At 39.8% G+C, this 14,893-nt stretch overlaps 2 protein-coding genes across 2 annotated transcripts in view; both read right to left on the bottom strand.

Annotated features, from left to right (window-relative positions):
* LOC148724991 (uncharacterized) overlaps positions 1-14,893 on the bottom strand; it is a 312,950-nt gene that overhangs the window by 244,306 nt on the left and 53,751 nt on the right. The window lies entirely within an intron of this gene.
* On the bottom strand, positions 4,394-5,567 carry LOC148724994 (uncharacterized). Its single transcript, XM_088731422.1, has 3 exons — positions 5,257-5,567; positions 4,733-5,021; positions 4,394-4,541 (listed from the first exon to the last, which is right to left on the bottom strand). Exons 1-3 carry the CDS (start codon positions 5,565-5,567, stop codon positions 4,398-4,400), a joined length of 744 nt encoding a protein of 247 aa, XP_088587548.1. The 3' UTR covers positions 4,394-4,397.

Raw genomic sequence — 14,893 nt, 5'->3', positions numbered from 1 at the left:
AAATTTTGTGAAAGGAATCACATGAAGATCGACGAGTTAAATTTTAAATCAAGTGTAACGCAAGTAGGGGAAAAGTCACGCACGTTTAAATCTTACATTTGCCATTTGAGTGACTTAGCGATTCCTTCCTTGGTGGGGAAGGGCTGGTAATCGGAACGATTGTTTATTCTCATGCACGTTTAAAGTGCTACTGAAACGAAATTTTCGTATCTGAAATTTTTGCTCTAACCTGTAGTTTTGAATATGCTGATCATCATGAGATAAATTGCTTTGGCCAAAAAGAGGCGAAAGATATCTTTTTTAACCGTTCAAATAAAAAATTTTGCACAAAACCATGTCCGGCTCTGGTACCGAGTGAAATGGATTGATGACGTCACTGGTTGTGTTCACTCCGATAACGTGGTTTATTTCACTCACTGTTTGTTTGTATTCGTGGGCGAAGGAGATGGCAGATATTAAAGTTTTGTCAAGTGAATCTTCTTCTGAACGAAGCGAAGTTGTCTCCAGTAGCGAAGAGGAAGATGGTGCCGTAAAATGGGGTTGACAGGCCTACACGACTCCCCGGCGTGTGTTTAGAGTAGCCTATTCAAAGTTTAGCCCTCACGAGTATGTCTTTGAGCGACCGCCCTCTTTTGTAAGATACGAGCGGCGGATTTTTGTATAGTTCGCTCAGTAGTGGTTGTGTTTCTGTTAAATGCCAGTTTTTCATGAGAATTTGCTTTATGTGTGGCACTGAGTACGCACATCAGGGATTGCGTCTTTTGCGAATCGTTCGCCTTTGTAGATGTACAGCTATTTTTTTTACTGTCTCGATCGTTAAGTTGTCTTGATTACTTTCAGCTTGCGCCACGCGCGCTGATTCGATCGTACTACAGTTCTTAGTGTTCGGTGTTCCAGCCGTTTTGGCTCGTTTTCTTTTCTTTATTTCGGTATTAAAACGACCGATTTCACGTTCATAGAAGCACATGATCGCCTATACTGTTTCTTGCTCCGCGTTAAGGATTTGCTTTATCTCATTTTTGAAATCCTCGTCTGCTCTTATGTTGGCCCTCGCCCTATATTGTAGGGATTCTGGGCATGTTCTGCTAGGCATTTGGTACAGAGGGATTTGTTCGTTATCCTCAGACTTGCCGAGTAGATCATCTTCAGTGGCGGTGTCGTATGAGGCTTCCATGTTTTCTTCATCCTCTGAATGGCATTGCTTTGGCCCGGGGCGTTTAGTAGCCCATCTGCCGTTATAATGTCTTTCGACATTTTCTGTAGATGGTCAGGCAAGACCGCGGTTTCGATCCTAATCTTGTGGATCTCGTCAGTTGCCGATTAACTAAATAGACTGGATGGCCGCCAATTTTGATCTCAGCCGGTCAACTTCGAATGGTTAAAAATGTACTTTCCGCTATGCTTTGGCCCAAAAAAAGTACACAGCGTTTGCAAATAACGTTCAAACTCTATTATATTGCAAAAATCTCGGATATGAAAATTACGTTTCAGTAGCACTTTAAGCAGCCTCTGAATGCTCTTCGCTTACTTTGATTAAATTGTAAAAAATGTCACTTGGCAGTCATCGTTTATAATTTCCGTTTTTCTTAGGTCCACACAACAGTGCCTCAAGGTCTGCATCAGGGCATAGCTTTAAAAAAGTGAAGCCAATCGTTGTTTATGGAGAAGTTCCTAAGGAAGGTGTGAATCACTGGAGCCATGCCCAACTAACTAGATTCTGGTTCGTCCTAGAACTTACCGTCACTTCGACGGGCAATCAGATCTGTTACTTCCGAGTGGGAATTCCCCTCCTTTTTTCCCTTAGAGGAGGCCGTGTAAACATTTCATTTTTATCAAATAAAACGAAAGAAGAAGATGTGATTGTTTTTAATACTGTGGAGATCACGTCTTCTCTATAACACAATTATTGTCTAACCTTGTAAGCCTCGCCTGGCTAGCCCACATGGTCCTTGTAAAGACCTTCGTTATTTTTATATTCATTTGATATGTATTTCCTCCTTTGTTTAAGTAAATATAACAAAGAAGAGAACTTGTTATACATAAGTAGGAAAATTTTTGTAAAATTTAACAAAAAAGAGTGGGTAAAGGTTAGTTAAGACTAGTGATATACCTTTGTAATAAGTTATATTGGTCCTGAGGTTAAAAGTAAAAAAGAATGAAATGTAGTACTTTGCTGACTTTTGATTGGAGTTCATCCTGATGTAAATTTTCTAACTTCTATCACTTCCTTGAGAGGGTTATGGATAAAAAGGTGGGACTAGATTGTAATTTGCAGTGGTGATTTAATACATTAACTAAAGTCCGCGGTTGGACAGAAACCTCAACAGGCCCACCTCTCCCGCGTCTCTTTTCGCTGCGGAAGCCGATGATCTCTGACGTAACATAATGTGAATTCGGAAAATATTCAGCAGTAATTCATTTCATCAGAAACGTGCTTTACTTGAACAACTGCCTATTGACGCATTGTCTTAAGCATAATGCGCCAGGCTTGAAGAATGATGTTGCACGCAGTGATAATTCTGAAAATGTTAAGAATTGGGTAACTCTAAGAGGTACCCTGTGAGCAGAGGTCCCCTCCATCTTCTAGAAACGTCGAGAAAGGTCTCTTCCTCTTCCTCTTCCCGACATTTCCAGGAAGATCGAAGGAGTCTTTGCTCGCAAGGTATCTAAGAGGAAGGAGTCTTTGCTCGCAAGGTATCTAAGAGGCTGTAAATATCTTTCATTTAGAAAAAAAAGTAAAAAAAATTTAGTTTCACTTACTACTACACTTTCGAGCGTGCGCAAGCTCTAAAGGCAGCCCTGTGTACGACCACTGAACACAAGCTACCTTTCTTCATCTCCGGTCTCGGTCAAGCTTGGCTCCTTATACCTCACAAGCTGTTCTTTATTTCCTAGAATAATTTTATTTTCACGCAAGGCATAATACCTTTTGCAATTGCGTGCGCTGGTTAAATACGTGCATGCCAAGTCCTTCCGAGTTTCACTTCAGTTTCGGCAACGCATGAAGGAAAAGCTTAAAGAGAAGAAAAATAAAGGATGAATGATTATAAAGTAGTTGTTTTGTCTGTAGGGCACTTTTACTTCCAGGGGTATTTCGTATTTGACAAGGTGAAAAATATTCAAGTAGGGCCTGTTCGCACTACGCGAAATTTTGTTTGTTTTGCCAAAAAAATCCGTCAACGCGAAACTGTTTTCAGTGCGAACGATTATTTTGACCCACCAAAATTTTCGAAAGAGCCACCAAACTTCAAAAATGCCGTCAACTAGGTTTGGAGGCTATGGCGTGTTTTCAGGGTCAAAATTCAAATTCTTGTTGCACTTCATTCTGAATTCCGAATTTACATCACTGCATGACAATTGCATTCACAAAATAACTCTGTTTTAGTATTTTAATCAAAAACAAGCCATCGTCTACGTTTTTGAAATAAAAAGTACACGTTTCGATTTCACAAAAAAGTTTTCCCGTATTAAAAAAAGTAAACAATTTCAAAAATATTCCTCTCCGATAATTTTTAAAAGTTTCTAATGAAATATAAATGCACGCAATTTTTTTCTAGAATTTAAAATGTCTTTAAACATTCTGCAATCGCGTACGTCGCTATACATTAATTCTGAATTTAGTAAATGCGTTTTGAATTGAATAAACGCGTTTTGAATTGAATACTTTTTGCCAGGCGTTCCTGGCGGAATTCTGGATAGCCTGGTCGCTTGTTCAGAAGCGCATCTCTTACGAATACGTATGCCGTTTCTGCAACTACTGCACGTGTCGTGAAGAGTGCTTTTAGTTCTGAAGAAATAGATAGTTCTACAAATACAGCGCTCCGCGATTGCGCTGATCGCTTTCTTCAAACGGCTCAATTGCTTTGCAGGGCGTCAAATCCATCAAACTCATAAAATACGAGTGCAAACGCTAATCCTGTGACGTTGGCACCGGCACCTCAACAGACCAACTCGGTACCATCTACAAGCCATTCCGTTCGTGCAGAACACCAACGTTTATTTGGATACCAGCCGCCAGCTGGTACTGGTATCAGACAGTCCTCTTCTAGAAGTTCTAAAGCGAGAGTACGGCCATACAATTCTGGGAGACCAACTTGGTCGCGTGCGTTTGTATGCCTTGCTTCGTCGAAATCAGAGCAATTACCAACGTCAGGAGAACGCGTACGTCTGACAATCAACAACCTCGGGGAAAAAAAAATTGAGTTCCCCAAAAGTGGAAAGGGAAGTGACGTGCACAGATGTATAATAGAGACTTTTCTAGAGCTTGCTCGTCTTTGCTATCCCATTATGCGCAGCACAAGCGAAAGTGACAGGTCTAAAGATTTGATGAATCTGCCAGTGCCCTTGAATGGCTTCTCAGTGGAGTACTTGAAAAGCGTCCTGGGCCAGGCAAAGGCCTACCTAAGGCCTATGCAGGGGGATATACCAAAAAAATGTAAGAGAAATAGGTGTCCAGAATTTGTAGGGTCAAGAACTCCACAATCTTCCATATGGTGGAAAAGATGATAATAAATATACAAAACACCGTATGATGTACGATCCTCGCAGTAGAGAGCGCTATTTCTGCAATAGCGAAAATAAGACCTGAAAAAAATCAGGTCTGTACGGGATTCGAACCACTGACCTCTGCAATACTAGTGCAACGCTCTACCAATTGAGCTAACAAGCCAACTGGGAGCAGGCTGTTAAGTTGATTCGTAATAAACCCGTGATGATAAATCAGATACAGAACACCCTCAAAAACATCTCGCCATAGTCTTTCTATACGTTGGTTGTGGACACTTCTTCCCACAATCATGCTTCCTCTTCCGGGACCAAGTAGTGGATGCTCCAACATATACATAGCCACATCAACATTTTCTCCTCCTTTGTCTGATCGGACACGGGAGGGTAATCCATATTCTTTAGTAGCAGTAACAAAGAGTTCGCATACTGTATCTGCCCTATTGTTTGTTCCAGCATGGAGATAAACAGGAATTCTCGTGTACCCATCTACACCACCGTGTATAACTATTCTCCACCTGAAATACAACAATCCACTCATCGGCTGTGGATGTAATAGTATAGTGTCAGTCTTAGATTTAGATGTTTCGGATAAAGACAGCAGAGCTCATGATATTTGAGTTTTTTTCAACTATCCTTAACTTATTCAAGAAAAAAGGGGAAGGAAATTGATTCTACTCGCGGCTTCCCAAACGCCTCAATTTATAAATCATTCTGCCATCCTTTTTGAATGAATAGAACACTTTTTAATACCTGATCAACTTATGGTTACCACCAATATGCCATAAGGCAAGAGGTCCACTGACACAGCATACTGCTCTGGGAGTTATTGAAAGCCACCTCAATGCCATTTCTCGGCCATGCTCTCTTAATCGCTTTTTTACATGATTGCTTACACAAATTCCAAGGACTCCCGCAATGTCAGGAATAGAGATGTTTTTTATCAAATATTCCAGTTGCTCCCTTTTGATGTCAATACGTGGGCGGCCAACGCCTCCGGTGTAGGACGTACTCTGACATGAATTTCCTGGATGAAAGGGAGCAAAGTTTTTTTCCACACTCATTAAAATACTATTGACGGCATCAATCTCTCTCTGTACTGCATTTTAAACATGCGTCACATGTGCCAATCGCGCTAAATGGCGCGGCAATTGCTGTAGCCGAAACAAAGCGTAATCAGCTACATCTTCGCTGACACTTGGTGCAATCGTCACGATGAATCCAAAAGAGTGAGCCTTAAGCTCTGTAAAAACTGCCATTGCTCCGTTGTAAAGGCTGTATTATCCACAAGTTGTTCCATCCACAACAAAAAAATACAAAAATACAACTCTGAGCAGTTCAGAGTACGTTTTCGAGTGGTTGTTTTTAGACACGAGAGCCGCTGGTCAAAAAGCGCAGCTCTGAACAAGCGACCAGGCCATCCAGAATTCCGCCAGGAACGCCTGGCAAAAAGTATTCAATTCAAAACGCGTTTATTCAATTCAAAAGGCATTTTCTAAATTCAGAATTAATGTATAGCGACGTACGCGATTGCAGAATGTGTAAAGACATTTTAAATTCTGAAAAAAATTGCGTGCATTTATATTTTATTAGAAACTTGTAAAAACTATCGGAGGGGGAATATTTTTGAAATTGTTTACTTTTTTTAATACGGGAAAACTTTTTTGTGAAATCGGAACGTGTACTTTTTATTTCAAAAACGTAGACGATGGCTTGTTTTTAATTAAAATACTATAACAGAGTTACTTTGTAAATGCAATTGTCATGTAGTGATGTGAATTCGGAATTCAGAATGAAGTACAAGAATGTGAAATTTGACCCTGAAAACGCGCCATAGAAAGAAGCCTGTTTAAATTTGCCCTCTTTATCATACTTTCTTCATATCATTTTTTCTCGGCGCTTCTTCGCCGGTGGCTACTCAATATTTAGTCAGTCTAATCAAAATAATATAACACTCTCACGGTCTTATCCACAGCCATGTATGTGTTCAGATTTCATGCGGTTTCCGCTCTCAGGAGATTGGTGAAGAAAATTTACCGTTGGAGGGAAAGGAAGACTTAAGTGTCTGTTCGCATGGAGGTGGGGGACCCCAGATAGGTGAGGTAAGGTGAGATAGATCCCAGATAGGTGAGGTCCATATAGTCTCTTATATCATCCTGGTAAAGATTACATGATGGGTTGCTAAGTCTGCTGGTTAGTGTAACCCTTTCATCCGGGGTCACAATTTGTACGTGTAAATGCCTTGACTGGAATAACCCGCCTAGTTAGGGTCGTACTCATGTTGCATTTGCAAGCGCGCCAACAACCTCCAGAAACGCCACCCCGGGATTGTATGATTGTATGCTAATGCGAGCTAATTTTCGACCACGGTTAGGCAGGCTACTTCAACCTCCTGAGGTCCTCCACCTCCATGTAAACAGGCGCTATCCTTCTTATTACATTTTTCGAAGAACTTCGAAATAAAACCCAAATTTCCATATCATGCCCAGTATGCAACATCAAAAATGTCCTCTTGACAGCATATGATGACATTCAAGACCAGAAGACAGGAATCGGTGGAATTCAATGAAAAATTGAGCTCGAATAACACATTTCGGCTGCCTCTCTGTCTCTGCCCATTTCAATTTGCAAGGACAATGCCATCATACGTTGTCGTGGCTCCTTGCAAAGCCAACCCCTTTTTAAGGCCATAGCAGTCAAAATATATACTCGTTTTCAAGCCAAAGAGGCTCGGTGATAACGGTACACCTCATTCATTTTTGACTTTATGTTCCTTTAAGATTCTTAATAGGGAAACCCCCGTCTATAGCACTTTACATGTGGTCGGATGCTATATTGCGTTTCCTGTCATGATGATTTTGCAGTTTTAAATTTTTCCTGTTTCTTTTCTTTTTTTTTTCCCACGAGTATATCATGAACAAGGTTGAGGAACAACTTGGGGACTCGAAGAAAAAAAAAAGAGAATTTTACCAAGGGGAAGGAAATCTAGATTATAGGGAGGACATAGAAATAAGCTCGATGTCTTGAGGGGAAAATAAGAGATTATAAACTGTTCATCATGATATGTTGGGAGGAATAAACTCTATAACCCGCTGATGTCTGGAACACGAGCTCATGCTCTTCACGACGACCACACTTGAGAGAGACTAGTACTGTGAGACGAAAATCGAGATTTCCTCGTTACCAGGCTAAGCGTCTTATTCCGTTGTGGATGGAAAGTCGCTAAACATTATCGATATACATTTGATGAGATATACTACACATCGCCCCTTTTCAACTGTTAGTGATCAGCAGGTTATGAATTTAATTCTTGTTTTCCCTCATGAAAGGTAAGTGTCTTTAACAACTGGTCATTCATATCTCTTAGCTCTTCACATATTCCATTTTTGTAAATTCCAAAATTATACGGTTGATAGCCAGATAAATTATTATAACTTGTAAGAAATGTAAAGTTACACTCGCTGTTATGTTATTTTAAGGATTTGGAGCGTTGTGATAGTGCGGTTCATATGAAATTCAGCCAACAAAGAAACAATTTTAGATCACCTTGGGATATTTTAATCTAGTTGTCTTCGTCTTTTTCCGTGGGGAAGTCTGTTTCTTATAATAACGCCATAATTATTCATAAACTCCTTCAATGCCCTCGTAGGTTTTTATCAAAGAGTAAAATGAAACATCTCGCTCGACCATGCAGTCCATGTGTGAAAATTTCAATTTTTCTCTTTAGACTAAAGCGAGAATGAGTATTCCGCTTTCAATTTGATCTACGCATGGGTTTCTGCGTAGCGCTTTACTATGACTTCCTGTTTCCTCTTCGCGGAATTATAGGCACAACGGTTAAATGTCTTCGTTAAAACAGTAGGGTTTTAGCCCAAAAAAGGGAGAAGTGTGAAATAAGCAGAAGTCACGTCGTATTCCTTGGCGTGACCCGCTTAACTAACGGAGGTGCGACGGGTGCTATCACAAGTTCACAAAATTCTGTTCGTAATATAATGGTGGAAAGTATATTCGTTGGGTACGATGGAAAATTTTGGCTATTTAATTTTTTTTTCTGTAAACAGGTCCAAGATTGTACTCTTCCAATTACGTACAACTCACGACCTCTAAATGAATAAGAGCGACGAAAACATATCTAACAAAGCGCGAAGCGTCACGAGGCTTGAAGCGAATGGTATCATATGTTTTAGTTTCATCGGCATGTAAAACAGGATTTTTTAAAATTTCGACCTCAAAAACACTCTGTTTCCCATTTTGGTTGGTATTATTATTTTTTTTCAGCCCTTACTTCCTCTTCTACTTAAGTAGGGTTTATTACGGCGAGGATCGCTTTCGTTCATGTCAGGAGGTGTCCATCGTTCTATCTCAGTCCATCTGCATGGAGGTGGTTTTGTTGGATGGAATCCAATTCTGACCCGCTTTCTTTGGGGTCTAAAGTTCATTAACAGCAATAACTAACACATTAAGATCGAATTTCAAGCGTATGTGTGGGCCGTTGAAAAAGGAAAAATTAAAAAAAATAAGAAAAAAATTTAGAGGGATAATAAAAGCGCGGAATAAAATATGCGAAGTCTCCTTACCTTTTTTCGGTAGCCGCTTTGTTGCCAGCGGTCGTTTTAACGCTGTTTTCCGGGTAGGTACTTGGTGAAATCCTTAATGTGAGTTAATGTATGCAAATGACCATGTATTCCCACATGTTCTTAAGGTTTGATACATGTATGAAGGATTTCACCAAGTACCTACCACTGTTTTGGCGACTTGCTTTGTAACGCGTGCGGTGTCACCGGTCAACTGTAAAATAGGAAAACTTACACGCACGACTCCCAAGATGGTGTTGTTTGGCAATAGCGCAAACTTCACAACCTTTCTAGTGATCCCCTGGAGAGTCTTTTATTTGGTTAGGTGCGCTTTGATTTTTGAATCGCGTAGTAAGGGCAAAAGGTTTACGCGTACCTACAAGGTAGTGTCGAAAACGAAGCACCCGAAAACGAAGACCGAAGACCGAAGCACTCAAAACTCGAAAACGAAGCACCCAAAACTCGAAAACGAAGCACCCAAATCTCGAAAACAAAACACCCAAATTTCGAAAACGAAGCACCCCCAAATCTCGAAAACGAAGCACTTCTGATTAACACATCACCTAAAAAGCATCTGCTTTCGCAATGACAAGTCACCTATTGAAGCAGTTAATTACTTGTGAGTGACAAATTTATCCCCACGGGTCCTAAAGAGCTACTTAGATTCGTCAGGCTAAGAGCAGCGACATGTTTCTGGCGTCAATCAAGGATGAAAGGGCCTTCGCCCCGCGCGCCATAGTAAATCGAACGAAGGACTTTTTTTGATAGTCTAGATATGCGGCTAAACGTCACCAGTTAAGGGAGTTTCACTCTACTCACCTATTTCCGGTGTCAGTGATTGCATTGTTCGTTAATGACACATTTTATGACACATTTTTACAACGCAATTGTCGCTAGTCGGTTAACCCCATTCACACCCTCCTTTATGTCACCTCCCTCATCATAATCCTCTTTTCCAAAATTTCGTCCACCCTCCCTTCTTCTCGTGATTTACGTTTTCTCCTCACTTCCCTCTGGTCGCCTTTCTTTTCGGAAGTGTTCATCAACTTCTGCTTGCTCGTACATGTATCCCCTGCATCCGGCGCCTTAAGCAGCATGACGGGTTGACCGGTCCGGTTTGTAACTTCTTGGATAATGTGCATTAAAATGTGATATGGGGCCTGTTTGAGGTACGCTCGTTAGCAGATCTCAGCAGGCTCAGGTGACGCTAAGCGTTATCTCTAAATCCATTCCTTAACCCACAGAGTAAAGAAGCTGCAAAACTTAATTGCTCATTTCGATGTAACATGACATGCATCACTAAAGGTGGTTCCAAAAGTGGTTGGAAATGTAATTATAAGATTTAAGAAATTTCCTTTCATAAATTCTACAGAAAACTGATTAGTTTTACGCCAGGTTATCTAAAAGATTTATTTTTTAGTTGTTTATATCTGCCCATTAATTTTGCTATTTTGATAATTTCGCAACTTTAATCTGCCCGGTGCCATTAACGCGACTGTTAATCCAAAGGGCAATAATCAATAGAATATGGCATTATTTCCTTTAAATTATAGATGCGATAAACAACAGATTGTCAACCTGAAAAATTTTGTTATTTTAACAACCGAAGTCAAATACAACGATTTGTAGGCTACACAGTTACTGCTGTTAAGTTGCGTTATCCATTACACAGAAATAAAGATGGAAGCGTTTACTGACTATTATCATTTATAAGGGATATTATTTTATTAGTTAGCTAGTTTCTGAAACACAAATTTTCTTTTCACGAAAAACAGCAAAAGAAAAAAATAGAACGATTAGAGAACAACGTAAGTATTGAATACTAGTAGTTCTAGTAGTTCCTAGTAGTTCTGGCCTCTTGGCTGGATTGAGGTGCACTGCATTCTGAAGTATTAAGGATAAGGCTTCCATCTCTTATTTTTGTAAACATTATTCGCCATAATTCCCAGACTAAAAATGTCACTAGCGACACTTAGTCCATGTTGTCTCCCTCTCAACGAGTTCTCGTTCATCGACGTGCTTCTGATTAAGGACCTCTGCCTCTGTATTTATTCGCCTGCGGCGATCTACGATCCTAGCTTACCTCTTTTCTATCTTTTCATCTTTGCTTTTGTTTCTTTATTCACTCTTTGTGAATTAGCCACTCCTGTTCGTCGCTTTCGTCTTCTTAAAGAAATCGACAACGCACAAATAACTCGAAGTCGTACGCAACGCAAAGTCGCTAAACACTCGGAAAGTGACTCCTCTTTATTCAGGTATTTCATACGTCAACTTAATTGGAGAAAAATGCTGCTTTTGTGCTCTTTTAAAAGACCATGTTATAACTTTAGAGATCGCTAAATTGCTGTGGAAACTTGACTGGGAAAGAGGATCACTATTTAGATCTGGGTAGTAACCTGGAAATAAAGGTAAATCTCATTACCTACAGCCGGCTTGAATACACATATCCCTTGTCGTAGCTTTCATATAATGAATCTCCGGTTTGAAACACACGCGTTTGAAACTCATGCCGGAATAGTTGGTTCTTCCGCTCCAAGAACGTGAATGGCTGGACGTGAAAACGGTGCTCACTAACTATGGCAGAAATCTACGTTACAGATTGCCAAATATGCGCGAAACACATGGCAACAAGAAGGGCGTTAGAAAAGCATTACATCCAAAAGCATCCTTGTTGTGATACTCCACAGAGTATCGTCTTTCCTAACTTGGGAAGTAAGCAGGCTCCAGTAGAGAAGCCACAACTTTTAACTGGAATGGGCATACTTGAAATGGCTGGCAGAAATCATGGAGCGTTTAAACTCTGCACATAACCCTAGAGTTCCCGGTAAGTACTAAAAAAACAAATTTGGATCAAACTCTTCAGACTATTCGTAATGTTACCATTTATCTTTCTCCAAAGGGTTTTTTTTCTGCACAGTTCCACGTGTTATAAGAGCTTAATTATTTCGTTGGGTCTTTGATCAATTTTACTTCAGACAGCCGCTTTTTATCAGTGTAGCAAAGCAAGCAATGTTACAAGTTCGGCTTTGCTCGAACGAAGTGCATCAGTTTTAAGGCCGGGCTGTATCGACAACGGCTCACATGCTCGCGCCCAGTATTGAAAATTAGAACAAAAAATGGCCAGTTTTCTTGATCCTCTATTCCGCATATTTTTACAAACTATAAGTGAACTAGAACCCCGAAATCAGTTATTTGCAATGGTTGTAAGAGTAAGACTGGTGGCCCTCACTATGCCTTTCCATGTCATGTACTTTTTGTTACCAGGCAACGAACAACACTGGTGTATGTTTTGAGATCAAAAGAAGATCAAATAGCGTAATTCAAATGGCGACTGAGGTTATATACGCCCAGGAGTATATAACCTCAGGGTTACAAGTCGTCCTGAGGCCATCTTGAAGCACTCCAGTGAGACGAGCGTTACTTTTATTGTTTCTTAAAAATATTTTTATCATAATATCGTGAATTTTAATGTATTTTGTACGGCTCTGTGGACTTGACTAATACTTTAAAATTCTTTCGCAGCAAAATGATGTCACTTCATCTTTACAAATGTAAGACTTGACTTTTTTTGGTCATTTACCCAGCAAAGTAGGAAGTGCTACACTTAGTGGAGCTAAAGAGTGCAAACACCTGAAGCCACCCATATGAAAGGACAAAACTCTTCGTATGTCCTTTAAATCTTACAACCTTGGTGACGTGGAGCGAGCTCTGTCTGACCACGTTAAGGTAAAGTTGTGCTTGACAAAATCCTTCATTGGCTCCACAGAAATAACAAACGGTGTTGTTAATCTGTCGGGGCGTGCTGACCTAGAAGCTGCAATGAAAATGCAAAATTCCAAGAAAGCTTTTCTGCAGTCACAACTAGTCATAGATTTTGGAGAAGAAACGGAACTACTAGATAATGTGAATTCATATGGTATCCAATTTTTGGGAATTCAACAAATGGGAAAAGCCCAATCTATAAAATATATGACAATGTAACTAAGAGACAAATATACATGACTCTTTTGACAACATATCTTTTCTTTTCTTGCTTGCCTGCATGTTAATCTTTCTCAAAGCACTAAGAGGTGTCACTCCAAGGTTTCCATCACGATAATACACCACCTAGATAGAAACAATATAGGCACTGAATAACATCAAAACCATTATTATAGACGTTCATAGTTACTTGTATTGTACTACATACAGTGGATAAACACATACATGTAGATGCCATCAAATGAGACATTCAGTTTTTATTGTGGCTTCTTGTTAAGACTGAAATATTTAAGACCACCACTCACAGTAATGATTCAAATACATGTAGTATGAAAAATACTTTTGGCCTCATTGTAGAACAGGTAACAACAATATTCCTTTGCTTGCTTCAAGTAGTTGAATAAAGACTGAATTGATCATGTTAAGTTCATTATAATTTCCACTTTTGTGTGCAAATGAGAACCACATGAAAAAAATTACCATACAGTCATCACTAGATAGATAAGCCAAGCTCCTTTCCTGTTTCAGGCAAGCCAAGCAGTGATCTCAACATTTATTCACTAAAAAAATTTGAAAACAAAGAACCAAAATTTTTCATGTGATCTTACCTTGTTAGTGGCTGGTAATCACCTGTAAAAATTAGACTTCCACAGAGTCCAGCTTAAAATAGGTGAACCTTTTGTCTGCTCTAGAGAACTAAAGTTCCAAAATTATTGTCCTCTGGTTACAAATTAGGATATTATCAATCAAAATAGAGACTTGTTTATGTGTAATTACATTACCATTTTAGTGCCCAAGAAACACCTGAGGATAAAATTCCCACAGAGTCACAGCTTGAAAAGCCGAGTTCCTTTGCTGTTTCAGGCAGGCCAAACAGTGATATCAACAGTCTTTTACTTGACACAAGTTAAATTCAATAATGGCTCATGTGGAATTAATAACACTTTAGTGCCCAAGAAACACCTGGGGATAAATTTCCCACAGAGTCACAGCCTGAAAAGCTAGTTTCCTCTGCTGTTTCAGGCAGGCCAAATGGTGATACCAACAATCTTTTACTTACTACAAACTCATTCCTATAATTAGTTTGAAAGGGAAATTTTACCGTTTTAGTACCCAAGGAACACAGAGCTGCAGTTTGAAAAGCACAGTTCCCCTGCTGTTCCAGGCATGTCAAACACTTACCAAAGTTTCCAGTTCAAATATTTTGTTCCCAAAAAGTACCTGGAGATGTCATTTCTCACAGAGTCACAGCTTAAAAAAGCCAAGTTTCTCTGTTACTTCAGGAAGGCCAGACAGTAACTGAAATTGAAAAGGACAATTATTAACACTGACAGTGAATTATTTGAATGCAGTAAATGGTTTGAACCCGGGGGTAACATGTGAAGGTGTAGTCTGATCGTCCGGGTGAGTGTAGTCCTGAGAAGGACTGTTGTCGGTGGCAGTGACTGACGTTTCGACAACCTGTGCGGAAGTCATCATCAGAGTCAAGTAAGTGATTGTTGTCAGTAGAATGTTCTTCTGACAACAATCACTCACTTGACTCTGATGATGACTTCCGCACAGGTTGTCGAAACGTCAGTCACTGCCACCGACAACAGTCCTTCTCAGGACTACACTCACCCGGACGATCAGACTACACCTTCACAATTATTTGAATGGTGCAAAAGTAGTAGCTACATGTAGTGGCCCATTCCATAGAAAAGAAAAAAAACTCAAAAAGAAGCCCATTTAATGATCTGAATCATTAACTGCTCTCTGTCAACTGTTCAAGAGTTTACCTGCTCAAGTTATCTTTTGTATCAGACATAATTTCTTGATTAAGGTTTTGACTTCAA

The sequence above is a fragment of the Stylophora pistillata genome, chromosome 8 (assembly GCF_964205215.1).
Source record: "Stylophora pistillata chromosome 8, jaStyPist1.2, whole genome shotgun sequence".
Lineage (NCBI taxonomy): Eukaryota > Metazoa > Cnidaria > Anthozoa > Scleractinia > Pocilloporidae > Stylophora > Stylophora pistillata.
This window is presented reverse-complemented; position numbering and strand designations above follow the sequence as displayed.

Coding starts and splice junctions, on each gene's coding strand:
- LOC148724994 (XM_088731422.1), bottom strand. CDS start 5,567: ATGAGTGTGGAAAAAAACTTTGCTCCCTTTCATCCAGGAAATTCATGT. Junction 5,022..5,256: donor GGTAACCATAAGTTGATCAG/GTATTAAAAAGT, acceptor GTTGTATTTCAG/GTGGAGAATAGTTATACACG. Junction 4,542..4,732: donor GGCGAGATGTTTTTGAGGGT/GTTCTGTATCTG, acceptor CTCTACTGCGAG/GATCGTACATCATACGGTGT.